Genomic DNA, 17,438 nt, shown 5'->3' on the forward strand with positions numbered 1-17,438 from the left:
ATTTTATAAAACATTCGAAAATTTATTTCATATTGAAATAATAAATATAATCTGTTTTTATTTTAATGTGATATTGTAACTTTTATTAAATTTTATTGATTTGAGTTGAAAATACACTAGTATTTTTTGCTACAAAACAAAAAATTATTAAATTAGAAAATTAAGGAAAATATTGTTTGACAAAAAAAATAAGGAAAACAGAATGATTTATATTTGTCTATATGATTTCTATTTCAATTTGATATAGTTGAACGAAATATAAGGTAAGAATGACTTATATTTTTATTTCTATGAGTATCAGATTTTAATATTATTAGAATAACTAATTCTTCCGATAATAGATTAATACACCCATCCCCAGGTTAAATCAATAATGTAATATGATAAAATTGTAATAAATTATATTTTAAAGTAATAGTTAAATAGTTTCAATAATGTGTTAGTATATATTATGTAACAACAAATGATATTTTATATATATGTTTGTTTTTGTTTGTATTAGATTTTCAATTTATAATGAAATTGTCTATAATTTTAGTGTTTACTAATTATGTTTTGTAAGTTATTTTAGCATTTATTGAGCTGTCTATAAAAAAAAATATTTGTCAGAAATTTATTTATGCTATTTGAATATATTATTATAGATTAATAGTGTTATAAATGAATAAGTATTAAAATTCTAGCAGATTTTTTTTTGACAACAATTCTAGCAGAATTATACTTGAGTTTTATAACCTATCATATTAAATAATTTACTTTAAATAAGTTAGAAAGAACCAAAAGAAATTTAACTAAAATAAGATTAATGTACCGTAACAATTAATAATCTGGAAACTAAAATTAACCAAACTGCATACAAATGTAAATGTTTTCTATTTCATTGTTTTCATTAACGTGTTTTAGAACATGTTGTGTATGAGCTTTTTTTCTCCCAAATTAGAATTATATTAAGGGCCCGAAACCCAATAAATATAAGGTCGAAACCCAGAAGATACAAGCTCAAGGCCCGACAAAAACTTACAACTAAAAGCCCAACACCAAGGGGCAAATATGACAAAGTAATGGGCTTACGGCCAATTAATCTTTTTGTCTACCTATTGAGGATCAGGTTGATGTAAAAAAGCTACTAATAAGAGTGTATGTAAGACTAGCGATTTCAATCACAATGTAAAATTAATATCTTTGTGCTGTATGTATCATGTGGCAACAGAAGTTTCAAGCTTTTTGATTTGCCATTAATAAATGAATACATGTGATAAAAAAGGGGGATGAACAAAGAGTAGTACTTACTGACATATGCCTTTATATAAGTTTCAGAACAAAAAAAAACACTGAGTCTAGTTTATTTCATCAGTGACTAGAAAGAGTTAAAAGACAAAAAAGACAAGAAAAGGAATCTGAATGTAAGAAAGCATGGGAAAAATCATTGGTTTGGATTAGCTCTGTTTCTTTCCAGTGACACCAGCAATAACCTGCAAAAAAAGCAAATTGGACCTAAGTAATACCTGACGGAAATATTGTTTTGGCTAATGCATAATCAAGCAATAAACAATGGGTTAACTAACAAGTCGATCTTAGCCCAATCCTTGCTTTTGAAACCAAACAAAGTGATCGTCCATGAAGGAAAGAATACATTTCGAGAGAGACATACATAAACCAAACAAATCACAAAACATGGAAATAATGTTTATTTACAACACACAACAAACACAATTTAACCATCCAACTAAGAAGCTGCTAAAAAGAAATTTCAGAGAGATATATACTGTACACATACATGGGTAGTGGAGGGGCTTTTAACTTGTTTGGAAGCCTCAAGAGAATCTAAGAGAGGCCTCACTACATCTGGCAGAAAGAGTCCTTACAAAACACAAGATGAGAAGATGTAAATGACACTTCTGCTAACAGAACATGTTCAAAACAAACTTTTTGAACAAGAGAAACTGATGTTTTGCTTTAAACGAAGTTGAGGAATTAGTTCCTAATCTTTATAACAAATCACAAATGAAATGTTAGCTAAGAACAAGTCTCTACAAATGAAACAATGTGACATTAAACTCTCTTTTTTTGGTACATGGAAGAAAAGATTTTATAGCTGCTAAGAATGAACATATGCAGATGCTTTTACATGAAAGATCTTAACATTTGATTCTTTAAGATAATCTCAAACTAGAAACACACAATATTAACAAAAAATTCCTTGCAACAATTTACAATTCTCTCATTAACCAAATCCATAAGCTGCTGCAGCATTACAAAGTAAATCTTAAATCATTTCAAAGAAGAGTGATATTTAAAAAAAAAAACTTTCCAGGTCTCTCTTCTTCTCTTCACTTTGAACTAGAAAGATAGAATCTGCATCCATCCAACAGTCCATCCCAGGAGCAAACCAGCACCAACTAGACTCATCCCCATGCTAAACCAAACAGACCATTCGGTTTACCTCTTTTGCTTCTTCTCTTTCTCCCTCTTCTCTTGCTTGCGAATTGCTCCAAGGTGGCTGCTCCTTGCTTTTCTCAATCTTCTTGTTCTTGATTTGGAGGTATAGCGCTTCAAGCTGAAGCAGTTTGCATCAACTGCTATACCCGAAAAGCTCTGACGCTTCTCTTGAACAAGAGATTCACCAAGTCCTCTTTCTCCGCGCAAGCTTCTTTAGCCATGTTTCAGCTTCCCTAGCTCTAGTCTGAGAACACGCTCAGCGCTTCTAATAACTCAGACTTGCTCAAATAAGACTCAGAGATAATATCTTACCAAGGAAAGGAAAGGAATTATATTGTATAAAGTTAATTACCAAGGAAAGCAAAGGAATTATATTGTATAAAGTTAATTACCAAGAAAATCTAGTAATTATATTGTATAAAGTTAATTAGCCGAAACAAGGAAAGGAAGAGTCATGGAGTTTTCCCTTTTTCCTTGTAGAAAATTAGAAATTTCTATTTTCAAAAACACTAGCTTGGACAGGGTGCTCAGCTCGTATATATAGAATATTGAAAGTTAACCTTTCAAAAACATTTGTATGACTGTCTTGATCAATCTGACACGAGATACAATGCTTGGAAAGATGTCGCTCGAGTGTAGAATTGCTACGTACCGCACGATGTTGTAGAGCTCATACTAGAGAGACTTCCGGTCAAGTCTCTACTGAGATTAAGGTCTGTATCAAAGACGTGGAAATTGACAATCCAGACCCAACGTTTCCAGGAAAGACAGTTGGGCCATCGTAGGCGATCACGAGATCCGGATATACTTTTCGTTCACTATGCACATAATGATGGGTGCCTGCCTACAGATGCTCGAAGATTTATGTTTGGATCATCAATAGCTTATACGGTCTGTTTCCCCTACTTCATGCACGTCGGTCTGCCAAAATACATGTGACGGTCTAATATGCTTCTACACCAAGTACGTCCCGAGTGTCTGTGTCGTGGTGGTGAATCCCGCCACTAGGTGGCATCAAAGTTTACCTCTTGCCAGAATTCAACAGCTCTGCATCGTCAGGGATGCAAAAACATCGTATAGCTCATATCATAAGCTTGGATTCGGTAAAGACAAACTAAGGGGTACATACAAGCCAGTTTTTTTATATAATTCATCTGAATTTGGCCTAGACAACGTTACTACTTGTGAAGTTTCGACTTTAGCATGAACACTTGGAGGTACGTTCACCCTGCTTCTCCTTATCGAATAATTGTTCGCCATGCTCCTCTGTACGTAGATGGGTCCCTTTATTGGTTAACTGACTGTGAAGAAACCAAAGTATTATCTTTCGATCTTCACACTGAAACTTTCCAAGTTATCTGTAAAGCTCCCTTTTCCCATGTACATGATCCTTTCAGATTCACCATGTGCATCCTCGATAACTGCTTGAGTGTATCCGAGAGTAACTGGCCCATCCAAGATATATGGTTGTTTATTCTTCAGGCGGTAACATCAAAACGTGGAAGAGAAATGTTTACGATAGATATCAGTAACCTCTTTCGTTGGTGTGGAGGAACCTCACTCTTAACGATAGCAGTTTTAGAGAAGAACAAGTTATTTAATTCGTGGTCGTTGTCATCGTAAGGAACCACTGGTGATACATGATCTCCATACCAAATCTTATGAGTTAGTATTCACAGATAACAATCCTTTGTTCTGTTTGTTACTTCGAAAGTTTGTTTTCTGCTATCAAACTAGTTTCTCTTTCTTTCTTTTTTACCGAATTACCGATGAACCATTGGAATTAATTAACATCTTATGCACTTTAATGTGACCTTGATCTTGTCTACTTTGTCTTCTTACTATATATATTCAGCGTTTACTTTATAAAGTTTCCACATTCATGATAACATGGAACTTGATCCCTTGTAACTGTTACTAAAATAAAAACTCTGCTTCCTAATGCTTTAGTTTATATGATTTCCAAACTATATATGAACCTCCTGTGTAACCGTTTATCTGATAATGCTTCGCTTCGCGCAGTATCATATTATGTGAATCTTAGAATTATTGTGTGTTGCATGATTTTGACATTTTTTCCAACTGTTATGCAAGTACCAGCTTGATAGCATATTTTCCTTACATAATTACTTACACGATCGCTCTCCGTTCTCAAGGCTTCTAGCTCTTCACAAAGTCCTCCTTTTTCCACGGGAACATCCATGACAATTGTGGCTACGGTTAGGTGGTGCCATTCACGAAATATATTGTTTTTTAAATTAATATCCCGAAGCTTTCTAGCAAGGTAATATTTTGTTTATACCTTTCCAATCGGGCCCGGACGATCCACGTTATTAAGTGAAATGGAAATGAAAATTTAACTTCCTACCTTTCCTTTTACCGAGCGGTAAAAAAAGATCAATATGGAGATGCACCTTCTTTTGGGTTCAGTTAGGAGATGCACTTACATGCATGCATGAAAGATCTTTTCATATGATGATGTCTTGAGATATTATAACACACAATATTAACAAAATCTTACAACAAAATTACATTCTCTCATTTAAACCAAATCCATAAGCTGCAGCATTACAATACAAGTAAATCTAAAAAACTCATTTCAAGAAGAGTTACATTTTTCAAAGAAAAAAAAACAAAACTTCCAGGCTCTCCTATTCTCCTCACTACAAGAAAACAATTGATTGCAAGGAAAATTGCGAGGAAAAATTTTCCTTGCAAATTTGCAAGAGATTGCAACGGAACTGAAAAGGAAATATATAATCCTCGCAAATTCGTTGCAAATTGCAAGGAAAAAAATCCACTCGCAAATTTGCAAGGAATTCGCGAGAGAAAATACAGTTTCCTCGCAATTCAAACGCAAACTTACGAGAAAACTAGTTTCGTCGCAATTCCCTTGCAAATTTGCGAGGGTTTTGTGTTCCTTGCAAATTGCAAACAGATTGTGAGGGTTTTGTATTCCTTGCAATTTTTTTTTCAAAATCATGTTTCTACACTTGAACGGTTTGGAATTTGTTAATGACTTGGGGTCTATGACGTTTACTAAAAGATTTAATATTTAAAATGTATGTCGATGACTATTTTTGAAAATTTCATTAATTAATGTCTATAACTCAATTTCCGACACTTGAAATAGTATTACAAAATACTAACATCAAAAATATATAACTCAAACATTCAATATACATCAATTAAATTAACAGAACTTTTTTAAAAATATATTTTACGTTAAATAACTTTCTAAATTAAATATAAAAGAAACATATTACTCCACTGAAAACGTAACAAAACCACAAACGAAACTCTAAAAACACAGTGGGTTATGAATTTGCAAGAAAATTCAAGGGACCTCTCGCAATTTCTCTTGCAAATTTGCGAGAGTTTTGAAAACCATGCAAATTTGCAAGGGAATTGCAAGGAATCCCTTGCAATTTGCTTGCAAAACCATGTTTTCACCACTTAAACGGTTTGAGATTTTGTTAAAAAATTGGTGTCATATAAACACATTTAATTAAAATATTTAGTGTTAACGTATACATCTATAAATATTTTTGGAAAATACACCAATTAACGGTTATAAACTCAATTCCGACACTTCATTTAGAATTATGAATACTAAACATCAAAACTATATAACTTATACATTTAATATACATCACCTAAATTACGAGATTTTTTAAAAATATATTTTTACATTAAATAGTTTTTCTGAAACTAATATAAAGAAAAATATTACTCCACCGAAAATGTATCAAAAGCACAAATGAAACCCTAAAACAACATTAAATATTAATTTGCAAAGCAATTGCAAGGAAATTGCAATGACTCCCTCGCAATTGTCTTGCAAATTTGCAAAGGATGGATTTCCGTCGCAATTTGCAAGGGAGTTGCAAGGGAACTCTCGCAATTTCCTTGCAAATTTTGCGAGGGTTTTTGGTTACCTTGCAAATTTGCAAGAGAATTGCGAGGAATCCCTTGCAATTCCTTGCAAAAACATGTTTTCTCCACTGAACGGTTTTAGGGTTTGTTAAAGATTTGGTGTCATATAACACATTTAGTTAAAATATTTAGTGTTAAAAATGTAGTCGATCAATATTTTTGAAAATACAGATTTTTTAGTTATAAATTCAATTCTAGACACTTGAACTAATTACTTAATACAAAATACAAACTTATAATTTATATATTCAATACATGTTAACTAAATTACTATAACTTTCTTAAACATATTCATGTAAATATTTTCAAAAAGAAATATCAAGAAACATATTAGTGTATACAAAACTAATAAAACCCTAAACGAAACCCTAAAACACTTTTATTAAAATTTTGCAAGGAAATTGCAATGACTCCCTCGCAATTGTCTTGCAAATTTGGCAAGCGATTCATTTCCGTCGCAATTTGCAAGGGAATTGCAAGGGATCTCTCGCAATTCCTTGCAAATTTGCGAGAGTTTTTGATTACCTTGCAAATTTGCAAGAGAATTGCGAGGAATCCTTGCAATTTCTTGCAAAACCATGTTTTTCCACTTGAACGGTTTTAGGATTTTGTTAAAGCCTTTGGTTTCGTGTAACACATTTAAAAATTTTAGTGTTTAAAAGTAACATTGTTAAATATTTTTGAAAATACAGCATTTTTAGTTATAAATTCAATTCTCCACACTTGAACTAATTTCTTAATACAAAATACAAACTTTATAATTTATATATTCAATACATGTTAACTAAATTACTGTACTTTGTTAAACATATTCATGTAAATAATTTTTTCGAGAAACAAATATCAAGAACTATATTAGTATATACAAAACATAACAAAACCCTAAACGAAACTCTAAAACACTTTAATCAAAATTTTGCAAGGAAATTGCAATGACTCTCTCGCAATTCTCTTGCAAATTTGCAAGAAATTGATTTCCGATGCAATTTGCAAGAGAATTGCAAGGGATCTCTTGCACTTTCCTTGCAAAACTATTTTTCCCTAAAAAAAAAATGACAAACGAGTTACTAGAACTAGGGTTAGTATATAAAGACACAAACCTAATTCTTTTCATTTGTTGGAGCCGTCAAGAAAAAAAAAACAAGGGATTTTTTTCTCCCACCATCTCTCCTCTCTCGGGCTCTCTCTCCTCGCCGACCTTGTGTCTTCTAGCCGGACTCTCTCTCCCGCCTCTCCTCTCTGCCGCCATGTCATCTCTCCTCGTCGCCAGCTTCCTCTCTCTCACACACAGCCGGATCTACTTTATCTCACGCCCCACACCAACATGGTTCGACCTTTCTCTATCTCTCTCTGTCCCTCTGTCCTTCTGTCTCTGTCTCCCTGTTTTGAACTGAATTTGTTTGTTTTCAGGTTGGAGGAAGCAAGGCATGATGAGGCCGGAGCCACACTTCCATGGTTAGCCCTCTCTCTTTCTCTATCTCTCTGTCTCTCCCTCTGTTTATATCTAATATTTTTTTTGTTTTTGTAAAGGAAGGTGAAGGATTGAGAAGAAGCTTGATGGTTAAGGAGACAGGGCCGGTGGTGGTGCGGCTGTGGTTGTGGTGCGGCTCTGGTGGTGGTGCGGCGGAGGAGGCAAAGAGTCGGCTGATTTATTTTCTAGGGTTAATTTTTTTTTAGAATTAGGTTTGGTTAAGTTTAGTTAGGTTAGCTTAATTAGGTTTAGTTAAACCGGTTTATTTAACTAAACCAGTTTATTATAATTTTTTTAGGCTTTTAATATATTCATGTATTTAAATATGTATCTGTATGTATATATATTTCGTTATATATATTTATTTACATTTTTTATTTTTTATTTTGTGTTTTTGTTAATTTTTTTTTAATAATCTTAAAAGAATTTGCGACGGAAACTTTTTATTGCAAATCTAATGCAATTTGCGAGGGAATATCCGATTCTTGCAAATTTGCAACGAAAATTATTCTCTTGCAAATTTGCAACGGAAATTATTCCGTTGCAAATTTGCGAGAGAATTGTAAGCGTTTTTTATTTGCGAGTAAGGATTTGCAAGGAAACGACTTTCCTTGTAAATTCGTTGCAAATTGCGATTTGCAACGGAATTGCAATGCTTTTTTCCCTTGCAATAGACATGTTTTCTTGCCTCTTCGCTTTGAACTACAAAGATATCAACTACATCCATCCAACAGTCCATCCCAGGAGCAAATCTTCTTGAATGTGATGACCCAACAGAAGAGGAATATTCAGAGGCATGAAACCTGGAGAAGATGGTTGGTTCTGTGGACGAACAACAGGAGGAGGAGAAGAGACAGGATCTTCTTGAACCTGTTTCGTTGATGATGAAGAAGAGTGGGAAGAGGTTGTTAGCTTGGGAGCTCTTTTAGAGTCTTCTTGGACAAAGTAACGGTTGGCTGTTCTTTGCCACACTGCTCTTGCTTCTGCTGCTGCCATCATTTCACACCATAACTCTGTTATATTAGATAACAAATAAACAAGAATCAATTAAAGATCAATGTGACTCATAAATCAGGCAGATTAGATAACATTTGATTACCATTCATAGAAGACAATGAATCATAATCAGTGGCGGACCCACGTTAAGAGTTATGGTGTCATATGACACCACAAATATATTATAAAATCGATAGTTGACAGTAGCGTATTTGGTTAGGAAGCTTGGTGCTGAACCCGCAAACCTGGGATCGAAACCCCTCAGTGACTTCATTTCTTAATATTTTTGTTTTTGACAAAATTTTACCCACACTATGACCCCACATAAAAATAATTCTGGGTTCGCCCCTTATCATAATCAAAGTTGGAATCTTTATTACAAGACAACAAGATCCATCACCAAAACTTTTTGAACAATAGAATCTGATGTTTTGCTTTAAAGGAAGTTGAAGTATTAGTTCCTAATCTTAATAACCAATCAAAGGCAGATTGATTCTTGTCAACATTATTTAACTTACCAACCAAACAATCACTCTTTGCAGTTTAGAATCAAATCCTCTAATAAATTAACTAAACACAGAAAGAAAAAAACATCAAACTCGATGATGATCTAAGTTGTCGGAACCATATTCATCCAACTAAAAACTGAAAACTTATCATTGAAAAAACAATTATTTGCAGAATTTCAATGAGAAATAAAACTAACCAGAAGGAAAGGAAAGAGTAACAGCGAATAGAGAAGACACTCTCGTGAAAACAGTAACCAAAAACAAAGAAGATAGAGGCTTTTTTATCTAAAAAAAATTCAACTGTCAGAGGTGGTTTTTGTTTGCTTCTGATTAAGAGCTTTTTTGAATCCTTGCAGTTTTCGTTTTTTTTTCTGTGTTTTAGTACGCAAGCTTCCGCTAAACGACGCTGTTTTAGGACCCATAGTTTCGTGTCAGAGTCTTTGGGTTCCACAGATTTGCCCATTGCTTTCAGACAAGAGAGCTGTTCGATTAGATATTATGCACACGTGGCGTTAAACCAAAAAAATCGAGTGGGAACTCTTTTTTTTTTTTTACGGATAATACTTCTTATCGAGATTATTTGGAGAGAAATCTGGCTCTTCACTATACTCATCACGCATTATATAATAGGTTTTATATATGTCCTAATTAATGGTGTTGTTAGACTCTTTTTTTTCAAATTTGGTTAGATGATCGTTCTTTTTTAATTTATACTGTTGGTATGATCATACATATTTTTTATAAACTAGATATAAAAATAAGAAAGTAAATTAAAGTTAAGCGTCTACGCTTAGTGTATATCTCCTAATTAGTAATTAACTTTAATAAGTTCTTACATGTTGATATTAGTAAAAGTCATTCTCATGTACTAATTACCTATAGTTCTTGAAAATATAAATTATATCTTTAAATGTTAATTTGGTTTAGAATAGATTTGATAGGTAGGTACATAGAATGTAAATAGTGGGCATCGCCTAGTGATAGAACGTTATGTAAGGCAAAGTTTCTTCAAGTGATTTAGGGGTTGATTGGTTGTTGCTTGTAGCTTTAGATTTTTTGTTTTGAAAAATAGACTGTAAGATTTTTGTTTTGGTTTTATTTTTTTGACTTTGAATATTTTTTAAAGCATTTGATAAAAGCTGTAGAAAATTTAATTTCTATAGTCAATATATTTCCTTTTAAAAATTTTGGGCTGTAACTTTGGATTTTATTAATAAAGCTTGATTATTTTGGTTTTATTACTTTAGAGAAATTTATGGCTGTGTGGAGCACTCACATATATTACCAATCATCCCCTCAATCTCTGTCCATTAGATACTTTTTAGTTTATTATGTGATCCATAAGAAGTTAAACAATTACGATTTTCTAATAAGATCCTTTATGTCAGCAACTATATATTCATCATAAGTAGGGATAATAAAACCATAGAACTAAGTTCTATAGAAAATGGACCCTAGCTCCTCTTAACTTAATATTATTAGGAATAAATAATGATGGGTTTAATGATTCAAATCATTCCGTATGTGTCAAAAATTATGGCGCAGTTCAATAAAAAACCTCAAGATAACATAATCTACTACGTAATACAATCGCGGGCAGGTTGTTTATGAAAGTCATCAGAAATTTCATAATCTTATTAAACTGTATTAAGGTCAACTCAAGACTCCTTGACACTGCTTCATAGCCTTATACATATATATGTGCATGTATGTGTGTACACACCAAAATATTGACGTACACATATAGTGCAACTGTACAAGTCACCAAACTATTTCTCCCGTTTGAGCTACACATGTAGGAAGTGTTATTGAAAATTGGAATTTGAATCAAGTAGTGGAATTTAAGTATGCAATTACTTTGATGGAAAATATATCCATTCTCGATATCCTTCAAAAATATTGATAAAAAGGTAGGAATTGTTTTAGTTAAAAAGATATACTGAATTCTATTAAAATCCATCATAACTGAGTTCTAACAACATCTAAAAAATATTCCCTCTGTTTCTAAAAGTTACATATTCTAGAACAAACTCAATTTAATAAGATGACACAATAAGAAGTGAAAAAACAAAGTTCGGAAGAGTTGTCATCGTGTGAATATGATCTTAATCAGCAGTTTTTAAATTGTGTTATTGGAAGATACCTTCATGGCAACTTATAGATTCAATGGGAGGTTGAATGAGGAGCTAGAGTATCGCACATAACTACTTTGACACCATCATGAAGCTGCAACGGTATCTCGTTAACAATATGCAGTGACCAAACTATTTCTCCCGTTTGAGCTGCACATTTAATATACACATGTAGTCACTACTAACCAGGACCGCTGAACTCTCCTTCTGACCTAGAAGGTTGCCGTCTTAATAATTCTTGTGGTCGTGGACTTTATCTAATTTGGGCATGTGTTTTAATGTGTTGTGAGGTAGGCCTGCCGATATGTGAATCTTGATTATAGTAAAAATGAAAATTACCACGTTTAGCTTATTAAAACACGAACCAGCGGATCACATTTAAAGATTGTTTTTCTTCTTCTTGTATATAAGTATGATTTGGTCAGAATATGTTAAAACTCAACAATGTGTATCAGTCAAAAGATTATAAAGGATGATCTTGATGAAAAGTAACACATTAATCTTTGTTGACCTTTCGAGTATGTAAAATTATCATTTGGTCAAAATCCAAATCAATCATCATGTTTCAGGGGGTGTTATTGGTTTTTACAGTTTAATGGATTTGAAAATCCAAGCAAAATCTAGTGTTATTGGTTCTATAATTTTAAAATTTGTATTCAAATTCACTGTTATTGGTTCTGTGATTTTAAAATAGATTTCAAAATTAGGTGTTATTCAATAGTAAGGATTTGATTAAGCATTTGATTTGAATTTGGATTTGAATAGATTTATAAGGATTTTAAAGAGTAAAATACAAAGAAGCAAATATTGAGTTATATCTTGTTATTTTGAATCCATTGTAAATTCTGGAACATGATGATTGATTTGGATTTTGACCAAAATAGGATCGAATCATTTTGAAGTTCGCATTGTAAGTGTTTCTTTCTCTGTTTTGGTTAATCAGTTCTCTATTAAAACTACAATAATCTAACACCAAATCTCTTGGTTGATTCAATATGTTCTCAGGATTCACGAAACACTGATCTTTAAGAGTTAGTCACATTCATTAATAACGGTGGTCATGAAAAAAACCATATAGCTAAGAAGACATTACTCATGCTTCATAATTTGCTCAAGAAAACGGCACGTGAAAGGTATATTTAGCTAGATTCTCCTTTTTATATCAAACTAAAATTTCAGAGGCATGAAAGCTGATGAGTGTTGTAAGTGTTTCTTTCTCTGTTTTGGTTAATCAGTTCTCTATTAACGCTAATAATTGATTTATAGGCCCAAAACTACAATAATCTAACACAAAATCTCTTGGTTGATTCAATATGTTCTCAGGATTCACGAAACACATGTGGATGATACCTCTAAAATATATACTGATAATGATGAGATTAGAGAAATTCAGAGGCATGAAAGCTGATGATTGGTTCTGTGGATGAAAAAACAGAAGGAGAAGAGACAGAATCCTCTTGAACCTGTTTAGTTGATGATGAAGAAGAGTGGGAAGAGGTTGGTAGCTTGGGAGCTCTTTTAGCATCTTCTTGGACAAAGTAACGGTTAGCTGTTCTTTGCCACACTGCTCTTGCTTCTCCTGCTGCTGTCATCATTTCACACCATAACTCTGTTATAAGATAACAAATAAACAAGAATCTGTTAAAGATCAATGTGATTTATAAATCTGGCAGATTTAGCAAACATTTGATTCCCATTAATAGAAGAAAATGAATCATATTAAAAGTTAAGACTCTTTATGAGATATTCAAGAGAGAAAGAGAAGACCAGATTCATCACCACAACAACAAAAAGAAGCTAACTTTTGAGCAATAGAATCTGATGTTTTGCTTTAAAGGAAGTTGAAGTATTTTTAGTTCCTAATCTTATAACAAATCAGAGGCAGATTGATTCTTGTCAATATAATTAACTTGCCAAACAAACAATCACTCTTTGCAGTTTAGAATCAAATCTCCAGAACAATTAACTAAACCCAGAAAAAACATCAAACCAGACGATGATGATTTAAGTTGTCGGAACCATATTCAACAACCAAAAACTGATTATCAAAGGAAATAAACTAACCAGAAGGAAAGAGTCACAACGAAATGAGAAAGTCACTCTCGTGAAGACAGAAAACAGAGACGAAGATAAAGTATTGTTTTTTTTCTTCTTTATCAATTGTCAGAGGTGGTTTTTGTTTGCTTCTGATCAAGAGCTTTTTGAATTTTGCAGTTTTCATTTTCTTTCTGTGTTTTAGCACGCAAACTTCCGCTAAACGGCCCTGTTTTGGACCCATGGCTTTCAGACGAGAGCCGTTCGATTAGATATTAAGTACACGTGGCGTTAAACAAGAGATCGAGTGGGAACTCTATTTTCTCTTTCTTTTCTTTTTATTACTGATAATATCTTTTATCGACATTATTTGGAGGGAAATCTGGCTCTTCGCTATACGCATGGAATGATTTTATATTAGACTGTTTGAAAAAAAATGGTTGAGCTTATGATTTTTTTAATTAGTGTATTATTTATGTTATATGAAGGTTTATTGGACTTAAGTCCAATAAATAATACCCTAATTGATTATAATACATAAATAATACACATTTGAAGGTTTAAGTCCAATAAATGTTAGTGTAGAGTCAAATGTGTATCTACTCGTTTCTGTATAGAATTATAGACAGGTTGTAGTCCACAAAATCTTAATAAATAAAGTAGACTTTTTTTTCTCCCTAGGGGGAATAATGACACGTGGCAGGTTAATAATTTTGATTTCCAATTGATTTTGTGACTTTAACCGACGTGACCCTTTGTTTTATTTTCGTTGGGCTTTATACTAATTTTTTTTTGTTTAAGCCCAGAAGTACTCAGGGCTTTCATCATTTGCTGACTTTGGAAAATAGACCAGTGCCGATCACGACGACTCACACTATGCAACATCTGCAGTTTACAATTATTTGCTACTTAAATCTGAGCATTTAGGACACTTATACCACTACTCCCACTCTCTAGCTTTTAATCAAGCTTAGCATCTTCCAAAGTAACCGCCAGGAAGCTCTACCTATATATATGTTTGCTCTCAACGATGAACAGCGTTACATATACGAAATCAGAAAGAACAATCCCTGCTAATCACCAACTCAGCAATGGCGCAATACAGCATCCTGTTTCCCGATTTGAAAGCTGGCAGCTGTACAACCACCGTTGAAGTCTGTCTGCTGAGGTTCTCCTTGACAAGAAGGTAATTACCACTGTCTCCTATTAACTCCTTTTTCGAATTTTTTTTTTTCAATTTTAATATTTACTCCTGCCTAACAGGATGCGCTTATTGAGACATTTTCAGTGAAGATTCAGTTTTTTCAGCGGTTTCAAACTGACATCAGCTGTTTTGATGGCTCAAGTCTTCCTCCAAGTCACTAGAGAAATGCTTCGACTACTTCGAGTTCTGTTACAGATTTAGAAATATAACTTAATTATACCTTCTTAAATACATTTTATTCAACTCCAAGTTCTTGAGTCCGTTTGCTTCACATCTGTCTTTGTCATGGCTTCTAAGCTTCTAGCAAACGCAGCACAAATCTATACTTGAATGAGAAACTTTTCCTGCAATCACTTTACAAGGTAAGAAACAAACCTTTTCACAAGTATTTTCCAAACTCCATGGAGTTCCACAATTGTTGTCGCAGTTGTGGTCTCTGTATCAGAAACGACGTTGAGGAGCTTCTTGAGTCAGAAATATTCTACAAATTGTTCCAGATTCCTTGAACAAGATCTCTGGTCCTGTCTTGATTTTTGGCTCAAGGGTATTAGTACCTGAAGATAATTTCCAAGAAGTAGGTGAAGAGGTCCCCGCTTTCTTTCCTTACAACGTCGAGATTAGACAACCTGAGGATAAATCTCAGCTCTTGAGCTGGAAGAATCGCTTAGAAGATGACATGAAGATGGTTCAGTTTCAAGACGACAAGAACCAAAGTATCCTCATGAACCTCAATATCATTGCATCTTTGCAGGGATGTAATCGTGCGTGTTAGCATGTTTGCCGCCTTAGCTCTTGCATGCCATAACAAATACGTAAGCTACAGGTCGGAGCAAAAACATTGTGGTGGCCACCAGCATAAATCTGACACTATTGATCACATCAAGGATTGTGGTGAGCAGAAAGAAGGCATCCCTCCTGTTCAACAAAATTGACAAATTACTTATTGACTTTTAAAAAGAATGAATTGCTAGGGAAGTCTCTTGAACTTTTTTGTAGCTCTTATGTTCTTCCTGTCTCCGGTTTTGTCAAAAAAAATTGCATCTCCTTTCTAATGTGTTTTCTTATGTTCTTGCCAATAGTTGTTATCCTTTGTTTGCAAACTGATAATCTAAGCAGTTACATATAACACTGGTTCTTTTCCAGGCTCTCATCCAGGGGCGAAGCCAGGGAAAAAAATCAGTGGGTGCATCATGCTCATAAAATATATTATGTATGTAAATAAATGTTATAGTGGGTGCATCGAACACCTTACCATACGATTTACTGGGTGCATCCACTACCAACTGAGCCAATTTAGTCATTTATGTTCTATGTAACATGACAATTCTTAAAACATTATGGGTGCACTTGCACCCAGGAGTGCCACCGTAGCTTCGCCCCTGCTCTCATCTACTCCCAAAAACAGCTAGCTGATGACAAGACGGTAAAAGACTAGAACATTGAGGGAGGCTCTATTCTGCATCTTGTTCTTGCTCTTTGTGGTGGTTTTGGTGTTTTCTCATTAGAAACTGTTTCTCTTCTCTCTCTCTGTGATTAAAAAACGATGTTATTTGGATTTGATGCTTTGCTATCTCTGTGGGTTTAGAAAATAATATGTTCAATATCGGAGTGTATATGTTTTTTTTTTGTATTTGGTTAGTTTGATGAATATCTTTCATTTCAAGAACGAGTCCAGCAGAAAATGGGACAGAAGCTATAAGTTGGGTCGGAACCAGGCCACTGAGATTGCTATATGATAATACATATACAAATTGACAAAACTATTTTGACCCAAAAAAAATTGACAAAACTACACACGGTTAAAAATTGCTCTCCTTTAAACTTTTTTTTTTGTGAAACACAACAACACATACAACTCTCACCTCTATATTTTAAAAGTCAACATGATAATTTGAAAAATCTATTTATATAATCATCAATAATTTTACCAATAGTTTTACCAAAAATTGATTTCACCCTTATTTTTTATAAAATTTGAAACTTCTTCTATATTTCTATTATTTGACCTAAATATATTAGTACAAGTTTAAATTATTTATAATTATTCTATTAATTGATTAGATAAATATGTTTTCTAAATAAAACAACAACTTTACTCTATGTTTAAATTCTAACTAAATTAATTGTTTTACGATTATCGGTTTTTTATTCTATTTTTATTAAATCGATTAGTAACAACCACTTATGCTATTCTACTTTGAACAAAACAACTTTAAACAAAATAATGCACTAGGGTCGTTAACCACTATCAACAAGATTAGAAAAATATTATTTTCTTTCAACATATTTTCATTTTCGCAGTTTTGAACATATTTTTTTACTACTAAAACCACAAAACAAAAAACGAATCGTAGATTCACGTAAGAACACAACATACAAATCCGGCGCGTAGCACCGGAATACCACTAGTGTTGTTATAAACATAAGATATAAATTATATGGACCTTTACCTAACCGGTTCTGCGATATACCGGTTTTTGGTTGGATTTGATTTTATTGTATAAACATGTTTTAGATAGTCAAACAAAAGCCGGTTGCATATTAACTAAACTTTAGACACAGATATAATTCATTATTTTTTATAGGTTTTAATTTTCTCACTCTTTCAAATAGAATATCTTACTGTACATTAACTGGGAAGTCATTTAACTTAAGTTTGGTTTTACGTGTCAGTTACCCGATAAAGTCTTTAAAAAATTGTTAGAATTTGATTAATC

At 33.1% G+C, this 17,438-nt stretch overlaps 1 protein-coding gene, 2 long non-coding RNA genes and 1 pseudogene across 5 annotated transcripts; 3 read left to right on the forward strand and 1 right to left on the reverse strand.

Moving 5' to 3' along the window:
• The first annotated feature begins 2,893 nt into the window (after positions 1–2,893).
• Positions 2,894–3,971, forward strand: LOC130505209 (F-box protein At1g11270-like; annotated as a pseudogene).
• Positions 3,972–7,473: 3,502 nt separating this feature from the next.
• LOC130505208 (uncharacterized) lies at positions 7,474–8,221 on the forward strand. The gene is made up of 3 exons (XR_008941589.1): positions 7,474–7,702; positions 7,786–7,830; positions 7,906–8,221. It is a non-coding gene; the product is annotated as an uncharacterized LOC130505208 (long non-coding RNA).
• Positions 8,222–8,539: 318 nt separating this feature from the next.
• Positions 8,540–13,691, reverse strand: LOC130505210 (uncharacterized). 3 transcript variants are annotated; one of them, XR_008941591.1, is made up of 3 exons: positions 13,548–13,691; positions 12,947–13,092; positions 8,540–8,835 (listed from the first exon to the last, which is right to left on the reverse strand). XR_008941591.1 is itself a non-coding variant. In XM_056999812.1 (2 exons), the coding sequence occupies exons 1-2, from the start codon at positions 8,950–8,952 to the stop codon at positions 8,564–8,566; spliced, it is 303 nt and encodes a 100-aa protein (XP_056855792.1). In that variant the 5' UTR covers positions 8,953–9,563; the 3' UTR covers positions 8,540–8,563. The 3 variants fall into 3 exon arrangements, 1 of the variants encoding a protein (XP_056855792.1); XR_008941590.1 differs by having other exon boundaries at positions 8,540–8,859; XM_056999812.1 differs by lacking the exons at positions 12,947–13,092; positions 13,548–13,691 and adding an exon at positions 8,946–9,563 and having other exon boundaries at positions 8,540–8,859.
• On the forward strand, positions 13,110–14,074 carry LOC130505211 (uncharacterized). The gene is made up of 2 exons (XR_008941592.1): positions 13,110–13,617; positions 13,698–14,074. It is a non-coding gene; the product is annotated as an uncharacterized LOC130505211 (long non-coding RNA).
• Positions 14,075–17,438: the final 3,364 nt, after the last annotated feature.

This window comes from Raphanus sativus, unplaced genomic scaffold (genome assembly GCF_000801105.2).
Source record: "Raphanus sativus cultivar WK10039 unplaced genomic scaffold, ASM80110v3 Scaffold2095, whole genome shotgun sequence".
NCBI classification, from domain to species: Eukaryota; Viridiplantae; Streptophyta; class Magnoliopsida; order Brassicales; family Brassicaceae; genus Raphanus; species Raphanus sativus.